The following is a 15,315-nucleotide window of genomic DNA, read 5'->3' on the forward strand; positions in this document are numbered from 1 at the left end:
TTGAACAACTCTCACTATTTCTGTGGGCCACCTAGGCTATTATTTTGTTTGTTTGTTTTTTCACATAGGTAATTATTCACTTAAGAATTTTTTGGACACTGTCTGTACCTTTGAGCTTTTTCTGAGCAATAATACAGTAAAATCATGAGTTCAATTCCTCTTTATTCATCAAAAGTTTATGTATTGCTTATTATGTTCCAAACACTTTTACATTTGTTCACAATAAATAACTTCATAACCACCATGAGGTAAATATGATTGTGTTTCCCATTTTACAGATTAAGAAATAAAAATAAAGTGAGTGGTTAAAGAATTGGTCCAAGGACACATAAAGCAAAATTAAAACACTGGCAGTCTAACTTTCCAGTTGTTAATCCCTTAAATGATTTCATATATTTAATTTTTTTCTAAAATAGAATAAAATGCGTGAGTATTAGAATGAAATAGATTTAGTTGTGTACCCTTTGAATATATCTTGTGTAAAGATGGGATATTAAGAGTTGTTTCTAACCTGAATGTACAGCCCATTAACTGCACAGATTAAAGGGAGATGTTATCAACATTAGGATACTGACTGAATATACACTGTTACAAGCATAATGTTTAATATAAACAGGAAAAGCATGATGTTTCTTTTTAAATTTGGAGAGTTTTATTGTTAATAGGAATCTTATGATCAATCATCTTCCCTAAATTTGTGCTTAATATTTTTCAAAGTAAGACAGTAAACAACTTTTAGTCAGTAGGCTCCACTGTTTTATGATCATTATTAGGAATCTTTTGATGATCTAAAATTTGCTTCACTGACCTCTTCATTTATTTAGATTTAGTTTTAGAAAGTATTCACTGATTTTTTTCCTTTCTCAGCCCCAAGCAGATTTACCTTCATGATTGTGTTTGACATGAGCTAAAAATAAAATAGTTGACATCCCTTGAGAACTGACCAACTGCCCGTGGCGAGTGAAGAAGCAGGCTAGGGTGAGAATGTTTCCATGGACATCTGTCTATATTCATTAGGAGATTGGCCTGTAGTTTTCTTTTCTGGTAGGATCTTTCTCTGGTTTTGGTATCAGTGCAATAACTTGTTTCCAGGAATTATTTTGGAAGTATTGCTTTTCTTTCAGTTTCATTAAAGAGTATTAGTAGCATTAGATCTTCTCTAAATTTATTGTAGGACTAAGCAGTGAATCCATTAGGACCTGGACTTTTCTTGGTTGGTAGGTTTTTACTTACATTTTCAATTTCATTGAGTGATATCAGGTTACTTAGAATATATACCTTTTTGATTCAGTTTTGACAATTCGTATGTGTCTAGGAATCTGTCCATTTCTTCTGTGTTTTCCACAGAAGAAGAGTGCAGGTCCTTGGAGTAACTATTGATAATCTTCTGGATTTCCACAGGATCCATTGTAATTTCATACTTTTCATTTCTAAGGGCTTGATTTTGTTTCTTTTCCTCCTCTTTTTGACAAGGTTGCCTAGGGGGGGGGTCATCAATTTTATTCACTCTTTCAAAGAACTAACTCTTTGATTGATTGATTTTTTTTGTTTTGTTTTCTTATTCTCAAGTATATTGATTCCTGCTCTGATCTTCATAATTTCCTCTCTCATGTAAGCTTTGGGTTGATTCATTCTTCCTTTTATAGGAGTTTAAGGTTTAACATAAAGTTATTTTTTGAGCTCATTTTGTTTTCCTGATGTGAGAATTTACAGCTGTAAATTTCCCTCATATGACTGTTTTCATTGCATGCTATATGTTTCAATATGTTGTACTGGCATTTTCAGTTAAATTTAGACACTGTTTAATTTCTTCTTTAATTTCTTCTGTGACCATGGGTTGTTCTGGAGTGTGTTGTTCACTTTCCATGTGTTTATGTAATTTTTGTGGTTTCTTTTGCTGTTGATTTCCAATTTCATTGCACTATGGTCAGATAATATGCCTGGCATAATTTCAATTCCTCTCCATTTACTTAAACATATTATATGGAATAATATATGGTCTATTTTAGAGAACATCCCTTGTCTAGCTAAGAAGAATATATGTATTCTGATGCTGGGGGGTAGAACACTCTGTGGGCAACTACTAAATCCATTTGTTCACAGGTTTGCTTTAATTCTGATATTTGTCAAGTTTTGTCTAGTTGATATATCTAATTGTGATAGTAGGGTATTAAGGGTATTAACCCCATTAATTGTGTTAGTGCTTACATGATTTTTTAATGTCTACTAGTATTTGTTTTGTGTAGATGAGTGAACCTGTGTTTGGTACATAAATATTTATTATTTGTATCTCTTTCTTAGAGTATTCCCATAAGAATATAGTGACCTTCTTTGTCTCTTTTGATCAATCTTGACTTGAATTTCACATTGTCTGCAAATAGAATAGCTACCCTGCTTATTTCTGTGTTTTTTTATCCTTTAACTTTCAACCTGTGAATTTCTTTTAGCGTTAAATGTATTTCTTGAATGCAGCATATTATTGGATCTTGTTTCTTGATGCATTCTGCAAGTCTCTTTCTTTTGACTGGTGAATTGAAACCATTTACACTAATGGTCATAACAGATATGTGTCGATCTGTCTCACATTGTTTGTTTGTTTGTTTGTTTGTTTTCTCCACTTATGTACTTGGTACAGGGTCTCACTACTCAGCTCAGACTCATAGTGATCCTTCTGTTTTTCAGCCTCCCCAGCACTGGGATCACAGGCATGCGCCACCACACCCGGACTGGATCCCTGGCTCAGCGCACCCTGGGAGCAGGGCTGGCCCAGCTTGTGGGGCTGGGAATCAAACCCTGGTCCCTGCGCTTGCCAAAGCATGTGCTTAGACCACTGAGCTATCTTACCGGCCCTCATAGTGTTTTCTTGTTGTTGGTTCTTTTCCCTCTGTTTAGTTGTTTCCCCTACCTGGTGGTTTCTTTCTATTGTTGTTCTTGTTATTTTGGTTTTCATTTTCTCTTTTTAATATATCCTTCAGAACATTCTGAAAATTTGATTTGGTAGTCATGAATTTCCTCAGATGTTCTTTGTCATGGAAGTATCTTATTTCTCTATCAATTGGAAAGGTCACTTTTCAAAATTTTGGCTTCCCCCCCCCAGCCCGCCCGCTCCCTACCCCCTTTTCCCCCCCCCACCAAGGGCTTTAAGTACCTTACTCTAAGTTCTCCTTGATATGAAGTTTTGTCTTGAGAAGTCTTTTGTGATTCTAATTGACTTTCCTTTATAGGTGATCTGTTTCTTTTTTCTAACTGCTTTTAATAATCTGTTTTTCTTTGCACCAGGGATCGAACTCAGGACCTTCTGCTTGCCAGGCAGGTGCTTATGCCACTGAGCAATAAACTGTTTTTGTGCTGAATTTCTGGAATCTTGATTATTATGTACCTTGATGGAGATTTTTTGGTCTTGGCTGTTGGAGTTCTCTGTTTCATTTAACTGTATGTCAAATTCTTTATCCATGTTTGGGAATTTTTCTGCCATTATTTCTGTGAAGAGGGTTTTTTTTTTATGGCATTTGTTCTGTCTCCAGTTTTTTCCCTGATTCCAATCAATCTTGTGTCATCTTCTTTGCTTCATCTTATAGCTATTGGATTGACTTCTCGTGTCTTTCTACTTTTAAGAATGTCTTTCTTTTCATAGTCATTAACTGCAATCTTGTCTTCTAGATCTATTCTGTTTTTGCTGTTGTTTACTCTGTTGTATATACATTTACTGGAGGTTTTAATCCCTTGAATTTATGTTTGGATCTGTTTCATGGATTGCATTTCTTTCCTATGTTGGGCATTTATGTTTTTCATCATTTTTTAAGGTCTTCTGTTTTTTATCTGTGTCTACTCTAGTATCTTTCATTTTGTTTTATGTTTTCTAATTTTTCTTTTATTTTGTTTCATACAGCTTTATTGCCAGCATCAAGACTTCCCTAAGAGATGTCTGTTCTTCAGGAATGTCTTCTAGATATAGGTGGTTATTTATATCTTTTCTCAAGAACTCACCTTCCCTATTTGTTGAGGATGAAAAGTTGTTACTTGGTTTAGCATCCAGTTCTTTGGCATTAGATTATTGTGATGATTATGATCCAATACAATCAATGTAAAACTAATTATAACATATAAAATATCCTGGCTAAAGCAACTCAGCAAGCAGTAGTGATAGCATTAAGCACAGTTGAGCTACTAACAGTGGTAACTATTAACCTGAAGCCTTTGACCACAGATCAAATTCCACAGTTATATAACAGAATCGAACATATACCAACAACTAGTCCACAATGATTTTCTTCTTAGTGGAGTGATTTTTCCCTGTTGCTGGGGTGAGTGTGGTATCCAAAAGGGAAAGGAATGAGGTAGAGAGATCACTGAGGTCAAATATAGTAGAAGCAAAGCTGGATGGCAAAGGATGATCACTCAAGTTTTGGGAAGCTGGAGGACACAGAACAGAAAGGATGAAAGAGAAAATATAGGAGATTTGAAGTGAATCAGGAAAAAAGTACAATGTTTACTCATTTGAAGATAGCATAATTTCAAAATGTTGAAGAAAAAGAGAAAAAAGACAAGTAGAAGAAAATAAAGAGAAAGGTAATGTGTCTAACCAATGAAAAAAGAGAGAAGAAAGAACAATAAAAACAGAACAAAGATAACCACAAAAAAACAAAACAAAATACCTCAGGGCCAGGCATTTAGCTCCATGGTACAATACCTGCCTGGAAAAAAATGAGGTCCTGATTTTTATTCTCAGTACCTCTACCCCCCCCCAAAAAAAAGCGAAACAAAACACCCTAACTAGACAGAAAATGGATGACCAATCAGACAAAAAGAAATAACATAGTTAAGTTCCTCCAGTGATTACAGGTGTGTGGTAGTGTCTAATTCAGCTCTTAGACATGTACTGTGTACTCCACCCAGCTTTGCTGTAGGGTTTGTGCTGACTACACAGCTTATCTTGGCCTCCGGATGTGGGGGCTTAAGCCCATCTATCACTGGAGTTTCCCAGAGCCCTTTGATATAGAATGGTGGCCCCATATGGTTCTATTCTTTGTGTCTGTATGCAGAAGCACTAGGCTGGACAGCTAACGTGACAAATGCTGGTCTCTCACTACTCCTAGAGAAACTTCCATGCTGTTGGTTTTGCCTGTGGTTATGTGTGCACCTCGGCCAGGGCCTATTCTCAGCCTTGCCGGTCCTGTCAACCGCCAGCACATGTACCCACACTTGGCCTGGCCCTGTCTGGTCCCTTGGTTCACCCATTACTTTGATTTCTCCTCTTGTTTTGGACTTTTCTGGGTCACTTGATCCCACCTGCATGTCTTGAATGTTGAGCTGCCTGGTACTGGCTTGGTCTGATTCCCCTTCCATGGACATCCGGAAACTAAATCTACATGTAGAAGAACATTAGCGCAGGTGGAATTTGGAAGACAGGAATACAGGGACATTGGGGGCTGTGGAGTGAGCCGTCCAAAGGAGACTGGAGTCTTTTGCTTTGTGCCACCTTTTGGCCTCTGAGGCCTGCACATGTGTGGTGTCGGCCCTGTGTGCCATAGCCCCACACCCTGCCTAGAGCACACTGCAGGATTCTGAAGACGATGTGAAACCTCAGGCTCACTGAGGATGTTAAGGTCAATTATACTTCTGTTGCTAATGAGAACCTTTGTAAACTACAAGTCATAGTTTTAATAAATATTGCCCCCAGATTGTATTTATATCACCCTCAGGGTTTTGCAGGGGGGGTTCATTTTGTCCTTCGCCACACATTTAGCCTTTTCTTTTCCAGGTCCTTTATTAAAGTTAGATGAAAGCTGTTAAAAAAAAAAAAAGAAAAACCTTAGCACAGTTGTTTATATATATATATTTACATGAGTACATACTCAAATAAAATACAGGTGTAGCTAAGAAAACAAGACCCTTCTTATGTCAGGTGTGAAGATACTCAATACAGTTAGTTCATCAAAAGATGTTCCAAATGGTTATATTCAATAAATTACAGGTATATGATTAGAATAATTTCATAGTCTCTGAAGATGTCTACTTGAAGGGACACTGATCATTTGTATTTATAATCCTACAACATACACCAAATATAACCCTGTTTCATTAGAGTCGTTTTTATGATTTTGGCTATTTTAATTAAAGCATTTACTTTATGGTTGAAGTTCCACAAGCTAAGTAGAGAAGAGAGAGTATGTAAGAGAGAGACACCAGAGAGCTGATGCATAGCTGTGTGTGTCAAATTTAACATATTCCTGTCATTACATATCCATATCTTATAATGATGTTCTCCTTTTTCACAGGCATTTCCTATTCAAAACAGGAACAGGGACAACGCCACTGTTCAGTACTGCAACCCCAGGATACACAATGGCATCTGGCTCTGTTTATTCGCCGCCTACTCGGCCATTACCTAGAAACACCCTATCAAGAAGTGCTTTTAAATTCAAGAAGTCTTCAAAGTACTGTAGCTGGAAGTGTACTGCACTGTGTGCTGTAGGTGTCTCAGTGCTCCTGGCAATACTCTTGTCATATTTTATAGGTAAGTACAGGATTTTAGAAGTACTTTATTGATTGGGATACTATACCGTTGTTTTGTTAGATTTATTTATATTTTGATCAAGAAATATTTTAGGAGATGTATTTTGTGAAGGATGGGTTGGTACTAATATATGCTAAATCACAGAATATTTTAAGTAATTTTCACCAGATGTAGATAAAGAGAAAAGCTAGTTGTGTAGATGATTCATTTTCATAAAAACCAATTTGTATTATTGGATGAAAACTATAGAGTACATTTGCTAATAACACTCTTTGTGAAACTGGGCAACACTGTTACATTTTTTGCACACAAAATGACTCATACATTTGCAAGAATGATGACTATCTGTGAGTCTCCTTCAATTCTTCCTTGATAGGGAGCTCTCCACCCCTTGTGTCTTTCATCTAACTCAGCTATCTAAATGTAAAACTCATCCCTCAGGACCATCATCTTGCACTCAGGAGCACTCTCCAGAGACCGGGGCATCCATAGAACAATGAATGGATTATAGAGGCTTTCATATATGTGATTTTTTCATCTTTTCCGATGTAGTATTGATCATATTTTCATTTAAAAGTAATACAAATAATGGAAACTACTAATAGAAACTATAAGGATTTCTTTCATTTAACTATTTCATAATATATTTGAGCAAACTACTGGAAATTGCTTTTACAAATGCCAGAAATGACTGCATCTTATTTTGATCTGCTTCTAAGCCTAGGGAAAGCCCTACCACATTGAAATGCTAATGGTGTCCACTGAGATAAATCATAGGCTGTGTGGTTTATCCACCAAGAACAACAGCCAGTGATGCATTCGCAAGTTTACAAAGCAATTTGTGCTGCCCCATGAAATTCTACAACTGAATAAAGAATATTACTGAACTGTATATAGAATAGCATGATGCTTTTTGCAGTGAACCAGTATCTACCAATCGCAGTACTCCTTAGATATAAATTATGTACTTTGGAAAAGTGAAATAACCATTTTGAGTCACTATGGTTAATGGAAAAACAGAATTGTAGAGCATGAGAGAACTTTAGAGATAATTGAGTCAGGGATGGCAGCTATATGGCATGTTATGTACCATTATTTCTAATTCTTTGACCGTGGAAGACATCGCTAATGATTCGGAGCACTCTTTCACACTGAACCCGGAGACATCCTCATTATCTTCATCAGAGTGCTTTGCGCAGCACCTCAAACAGCCACTACCCGTCAATCAGAGATGAAAGCAAGATAAAACCTTTTTGTCTTTTTTTTTTAATCTCAGCTAACTTGTTCCTCATCAAATGGTTGAATCAGATACCAAAGGGTTGCCATTTGCCTAAGGTCACATCCTAGTGAAACAGTACTATGGAGGTTTTGGGGTTTTTTGGTTTTTTTTTTTTTTTGGTTGTTTTGTTTTGTTTTTTGAGACAGGGTCTCCCTATATTGTTGAGGTTAGCCTTGAACTCATTTACATAGACCAGGCTGGCCGCCAACTCACAGCAATCCTCCTGCCTCGGCCTGTCAGTGCTGGAATTACTCACCACATCCAAAAGTACTATGCAGTTTCACAACAATTACAGCACTGAAGAGAATGAAGGAGTTCACGAAACAAACGTCACTTTGTACGGATGTTTCTATTCAATTAGAAAATATCCCAGCTATTAAGAGAATTTTTTCTAGATAGCTGAACAAATTATTTGTACAGCAATCGGAATTGCTACTAAACAGTTTTAAATGGTTCTAAAATGTACATGTAAAACTGAGATGTAATAAATAACCCATATGTTGGAAGAGAATTCTCTTTTCTTTTGTTAGCATAGTGCATGCCAGGTAGATAAATACCCAGAGGGCTGGGAGCCAGCATCAGGTTCACTGGCCTCATATCCTTTCTGATAGGTAAGTGGCCATGCCTTTACAATTGCTAAATATTTTGATTATCAGTTTATATCATTTAATTTTATTTTTGTGGTATAATTAGTAGGAAAAGTAATATTTTAATATGAGACTAAGTCACTGTTACTTTTAAGGTTTGTACACTTTTTGGGGACTCATTAGTAATGTGATAACTGTAATTCTTCTAAATAAAAGCTCAACACTTTTCTTTTTTAAAAAAAAATTGTCCGATTTTATTGTTTACTAGTTAGTCTCCTAGGGCTGGCAAGATAGCTCAGCAGACTGCATAGGGATGGGGGGTTCGATCTGGCGCACAACGTGCCACACTGGCCCAGCCCCCAGGCGCACTGAGCCAGCCACAGAGACCCAGCGTGGTAGCACATACCTGTAATCCCAGCAGGGGAGACTGAAACAGGAGGATCACTATGCATCTGAGCTATCTTAATGAGACCCTGTACCAAATACATAATTTTTTTTTTAAAAAAAGCCTCTTTTAGTCCTGTGAGTGCCATTGTTATGAACTTTTCCCTTTTTTCTGCACATGAAAACACACAAATTATATAGTTAACAAATTCATATCCAATTTTTTAGTTAAGTAGATATTTATTGGACATTTATTTTGTCGTAGTTACTGTTTTAGGAAATAAAGAAATATTATCCCAGTGTTATCTAGCAAAGTTAATTACAAAAGAAACTTCGTAATTTTCTTGCTATAATTAAACACAGATAGCTTCAATTTTCATTGGTCTTCCTGCATTTAAATGATTTTTTGCACTAATATAGTGATTTTTTTATTCAGTGAAAACTTGTATTTTTTTCATCCTTTAGTATGATAAATCTTTTTTATTAAAGATACTGCCTTTGTCCTTGAAAAAAAATATGGCGTTTCTCTCAAGGAAGGTGATCCTAGCCTATTAAGCACGTGTGTAAAGCTAAGAGGGGAAAAAAGGAACACTTGCTTCAGGCAGGATCAGTCCGCTGCATCCCAGAGTGCGTGGGGAGACCAGTGGCATCATCAGGCATCCTTATCCCCTCTAATGCATGCACAGCCATCCTGCAGCTTCTTTTGCATTCCCTAACAGGTCCCTTACTCTCATATTGACAGTATAAAGCAGAAGCCTAAGAAATATGTCTTTTTTAAAAAAAAGTTTGAAGTACCTCGATCCCAGAATTTTCTTTCTTACCTTGTAATAGGATGAGGAGAATTTAGGGCTGGCCAGATAGCTTAGCAGACTAAAGTGCCTGCTTAGGCAGAGGCAGGGACAGGGATTTGATTCCCGGCAGTGTGCTGTGCCCACTCTGCCCCTGGGCTGAGCTGAGATGGTGATTGAGACAGGGCATGGTGGTGCAGGCCTATAATCCCAACACTCGGGAGGCTGAGAACAGGAGGATCACTAGGAGTCCAATCTGTGTAGGGAAACCCTGGAGTCCTTGTACTAAATACATTAAAAAAAAAAAAAAAAAGAAAGAAAAGATGAGGAGAACTTAAGACAGTATTGCTGTAACATGTCTTTTCTCAGAGGTGAAGTTAGAGTGAAAAAGGTGAATAGTTTCTAAAAGGACTACAGACAGGGAAGGAAAGTGGATAGTCTTTGTGGTTTGTTTACTTACTTGTTTTTTTTTTTTAAATCCCTATCAAAATTTCAAAGAATAAAGGCGAAAACATAAAAATCCATTGTAATTCACCTGTGTATAGGAAACGAATAACTTTTTGGTATATACCTTTCTAAATGTTTTTGAATGCATATATACAATTACAGGACCATTATTTTTTTCTCTAGTTTTTTGACACAGGTTCTCACTATGTAGTTCAGGCTGCCGTTGAACTCACTGTGTACCACAAGCTGGCCTTTGACTGGCAGCAGTCCTTTTGCCTCAACTTCCTGAACATTGGGATTATGCACATGAACCACCACACTTGTCAGAGGTCCATATTTTTAAAGGCATGTTATACCAATCCTTTCTCACTTATCATTAATTTATATCATCTTTGTGCAGTAATTTTATTCAATGGCTATTTTTAATTAACCACTCCCTCAAAATGCAAAGACTTTCTTTTATGTATGTGACTATGTAGATGTTTGTGTTGCATGTATGCTCATTTGATCAATTTTTTAAAGTGTAGATTCTTTGAAAGAAATTTGCTAAGCTAAATAATATATAGGCCTCAAACTTTACAGACAGTGGCAACATTTTTCTCACTTAATATAAGCACCAATTCTAACTGTATTTATATTAAAACATTAACACCTTTTACTATTTTTTTGATGTGTTACTAGGAGTGCTGAGTATCTTTTCATATATTTATTGGCATTTCCATTCATTTGTGTATGTGTGGATAGCCTACTCTTCTTTTTCCATTTCCTTTTTGTTGTTGTTGTTGTTCTTTTTTCATTTAGTACAGCGTCCACAGGGTCTGTCTACACAGATTGGACTAGTAGTGATTGTCCTGTTTTCAGCCCCCCAAGCGCTGGGATTAGAGGTGCACGCCACCATGTCCAGTCTTAATCACCATTTTAGCGCACTCTGGGGGTGGGCCGGAGATTGCATTTGCTTTTTCTTTCTTTTTTAAAAATTTTTTATTAATTTTAATGAGAATGTAATAGCTATGAGACAGTTTCAAAACAGGTCAGTAAGACAGTTACAATAATTAATACATTGCATATTATTGTCTTCATAGTTATTCACAGTACAAGATGCAGACATGATCTCTTGTCTAAACAATGTTAGTACAAATCTTTCTTCTCATTGAACTAAGAAAGTAGCTGTATATCTATCCTGTTTTGCATATACATACATATGTATATTTAACTATAATGAAAGAATTACTAAGTGCTTCTAAAGAAGACACTGTTAAAAAAATATAGGAGAATAGAAAAATGATGGAATTCTTGAATGAACAGTATAGGAAAGAAACAGAAACCATGAAGCAGATTCAAAGTGATATACAGGAAATTAAAACCTCAATCACTGGCAAACCGTTCGAATGAAAGTGGAGATAAAGTTTCAGATCTTGAAGACACCATGGCAGCTAGTGAAAAGGTAAGAAAATATCTCTTAAAACCAACTAGGATGCAGGAAAAAATAATTCAACATCTGTAAGACAATGCAAAGATGAACAACGTGAGACTAATAGGTATCAATGAGAAAGAAGGAATCAATACAAATGATACCCACTTTCAGGTTATGGCTTTTCTCCATTTTTTTATTTGCAAAAGTATTTATTGAGGATATGAAGCATTTGTCATCTTTATTTTTCCAATATATTATCAATTTTTGTCATATTCATTTTTGCCATACTCCATGTGAAGGGTTTTTGTTTGGTTGGTTTGTTTCGTTGGGTGGGTGGGTGGGTGGGTGGGTGGTTGGTTAGTTGGCTGAGATAGGGTCACCCTGAGTCACAGAGTTGCCCAGGCTATTCTCAAACTTGAGATCATCCTACCTTGGCCTCATAGGGCTAGGATTACATACATGTGCCTCCCATCCAGAAGTTGTTAAGTAGTCAAATTGATTAGGTTTTTCTTATGTATTTCTGGCTTTCCTTCTTCCAAAGTCCTTATTTAATCTTAATATTATTTTTAAATGCACTGACAAATAGTCTGTTACTGACAGAATTTTTCATTAGCTTAGTGGTTTTTTGTTTTGTTTTTGTTTTTGTTTTTGAGCCTAGGGATAGATTCAAGGATCTCACATATATAAAAACCCTAAACCTCCAGCAACTATATTTTTGTTTCTGGATTAACAAACCCACTGAACTACAATCCCAAATTTATTTTGTTTCACTTTGAGACAGAATCTTACTAAATTGCTCAGACTGACCCAAACTTGGAATCCTCAAATCTCATCCCTTCAGGTAGCTGGGATTACAGGCATGTTACATTGTGCTGGGCTCTCAGTTTTTGTTGGTCTGGTCTGGTTTGGTTTGGTTTGGTTTGGTTTGGTTTGGTTTGGTTTGGTTTGGTTTGGTTTGTTTGAATACTGGAAATTGAACATAGAATCTTTAGACTGAGCTGCATCCCCAGTACTTTTGTGTTACTATTTGTTTTTCAGTTTTGAGTTTTCTGTGGTTTGGAGACAAAATCTTGCTCTGTTGCCCGGGGTGGTCTCCAAGTTGTAATTCTTGTTCCGGAACCTCTGATATTGCTGGGATTATAGAAGTGTGCCCCCACACCCAGCTTCCATGACCATTTTTATATTAACATTTTCCTGGAATAGATATTAGCAGTCCAAATTAGCTCTTCTTAAAGCTTATAATCAACTGATAAAAACATGAGTAAAAATACACTTTTAGGACTCCATGCTTGCATAGTAGCTTAATGAGCAAAAAGGGAAAAACAAAATAAGAAAAATGCTTCCCTTGGGCCAAAAATATTGGGAAAGCCTTGATCTCATACAGTAGTTGGTAGTTGATGTTTAGTTGAAAAGATGAAAAGGAAGCCTTTGCTTGATGCCGGAAGGGTTAGTGAAAGATCACCATGAGGAAAGGCACCCTAGAAACATCAAGGAAGGAACGTGAAATGTCTAAACTGGAGCTTATGGAGTGCCCACTTTTTTACCTCTAGAGTTATCTTTATTTAACAAATAGTAAACCCATTCCTTAAAAAATCACCATGCTTAGTCACACAGCTGAAAATGTAAAGGAGATCAGACTCGAAAATATGAGATGATAAAAAATATTGAGGATTAAATTTTTAAATTTCTTATAGTAAAAATACGTTGCCATTAACCCCTCTCAAAATATTCCTTTCACTTCAAATGTACATATGCCATCATTACAGCCACTTCCTGAAGTTCTGAAAGTCTTTCATGAACGTCTTTAGTTGAGCAGTCATGGCTACTTTGATGTCCTGAATTGATTCAAAACATTTGAAAGTATTTTGACTTTGGAGAAGAGGGAGAAATCAGTTGTCAGTGAATAGGTGGCAGAGGACACACTGCAATGTTCTTGCAAACCATTCTTTCCATTGGATGGCACTTGGCGGCAGCATTCATCTTATTTTTTATCAAAGCATTCACTTTGGTTTCTATCACCTTATTTTTTATCACAAAAAGACTTCCAGAACTGCTCCAGAAAGTGGCAAGAATGATAAGATAGTGTGTTGGACATGAGTGAAAGATTTTGAGGGGGCTTAATGGGAATGTCTTTCATTGTAATAAATTTTTCATTGTAATTAAATTTTATTTGAACATTCACCATATATAGTGATCACCCTTTTCATTAAGGATCCCATCAAACTATCCTGCCTCATATAAGAATTTTAAAGAACAAAACAGGGAAAAGGTGTAGAAATCTTAATGTTGGAGTGAAAAAGAAATCTTATTGTTGGAGGAAAAAGCATCCCACTGATAAGATCATGTTAGTGGCATATTAGACAAGTAGTTTGATGAAGAGGAGCCTAGACTTGTGCTTTTCCCACTTTAATGTGCCTAGGAAGCATATGTGGATCTTGGTAAAGTACAGACTCCAGTTCAGCAGATCTGAAGTAAGAACTCAGATCCTATATTAGCAACAGGCCCCAGGTGCCGCTGTTACAGTCCCTTGAACACACTTTGCACACTCTGAGTAGCAAACGTCCTGACTAGTGCTGTCGAGTGTTCCATTTGATAATGAAAATGTTCTGTTTCTGCAATGCCCCGTTTCCTAGCCACTAGGCACACAAGGCTATTGAGTACCAGTCAGATAGAAAACTCTCCTTATGTTGGAGCTCATGAGGCCTGATGGGACAGAGGACTAAGCTGAATTAAGAAATCTCAGCTTATACATACTAGATGTGCCAAGATTTTTCATATTCTAATTTTTTAAAAAATAAAGTGTGCATATGGCAGACCTCTTTTCAGCAGTCACATAGTGCTTTTCTATAGACTCTTGAACACCATTTAAAATCCTGCTCTAATGCATTAAACTTTCAGTTGCCGTGCCTTTTACACACTAAAAATTGCTCTATTTTAAAACTAAATGTTAAATGCAATGATAATCGTGATGTGGGCCTATCAATGTATTTATCTATCCTACTTTTTTGCTCCCTAATGTACTCATTTTTTTTTTGTTTCCTACTCTAAAATTGGAAGGTTTTAAATACAAGCAATAACTTGCCATTGTTCATCAAAGAAAAAAGGTGAATGAGATCATGTGCATACAGATTAAAGGAAGAAAGGGTTATTTGGCTAATGGTTTGTATAAGATTCCATACATAATTGGACTGTAAGACAGGAAGGATATGCGGGAATGGTCTGAGAGAGAAATTTGCTCACTTCACAGGGAAGAGGAAGCAGAAAGTAAAACCCAGGAAGGGAGGTAAGATCCTTGCAGGTCATGCCCCAGTGACCCGCCTCTTCTGGCCAGGCCCCACCTCCTACTGCATACTTGGTGCTGAAGGCGCTGAGTGCATTGATCCACTGGTTACTGTCAGGGCCCCATGATCCAGGCACCTATGCAAAAGGTCCACCTCTGAACATGTAAAGGTTTGCAGAGACATTCCAGGTAAATGTGTAACAGAGGTAATCTGTTCCCTGCTGTTGCTTCACTACAGTTAGTAAATAGGAGTCTTAATTATTGACCTTTTTACGAGGCTTTTTTTTTTAAATCTTGGTGAAAGTCAACCTGAAGTTTTGATAGAAAAATGTTTAGAAATTACAATAAACCATTATTAAATATAAATCAAAATAAATGTTAGCATTACATGGACTAAAACTAACAAAAACATGAGCACGTTTGGAAATCTAAAGAATTTTTCACCCATAGAGAACAACAAAAATATTGTAGGGTTTTTGTTTGGTTGGTGGGGGTGGGGCGGTGGGGAATTAGTGGTACTTGAGACTAAACCCAGGGCTTTACTCTAATCATCAGCAGCTCCTCTCCTCCCTGCCTTTTCTTTCTTCATTTTCTTTCTTTCTTTTTTCTTTCTTTCTTT

The 15,315-nt window shown here is 36.6% G+C and overlaps 1 protein-coding gene across 3 annotated transcripts in view; it reads left to right on the top strand.

The window, feature by feature from the left end:
* Tenm3 (teneurin transmembrane protein 3) overlaps positions 1–15,315 on the top strand; it is a 224,670-nt gene that overhangs the window by 32,571 nt on the left and 176,784 nt on the right. For all 3 annotated transcript variants that reach the window (XM_012516586.2, XM_023699614.1, XM_023699615.1), the window contains exon 2: positions 6,279–6,517. In XM_012516586.2, coding sequence (XP_012372040.1) covers positions 6,346–6,517 — 172 coding nt within the window. In that variant the 5' untranslated portion in view covers positions 6,279–6,345. The remainder of the gene's footprint in view (positions 1–6,278; positions 6,518–15,315) is intronic.

This window comes from Octodon degus, unplaced genomic scaffold (genome assembly GCF_000260255.1).
Source record: "Octodon degus isolate 3935 unplaced genomic scaffold, OctDeg1.0 scaffold00114, whole genome shotgun sequence".
NCBI classification, from domain to species: Eukaryota; Metazoa; Chordata; class Mammalia; order Rodentia; family Octodontidae; genus Octodon; species Octodon degus.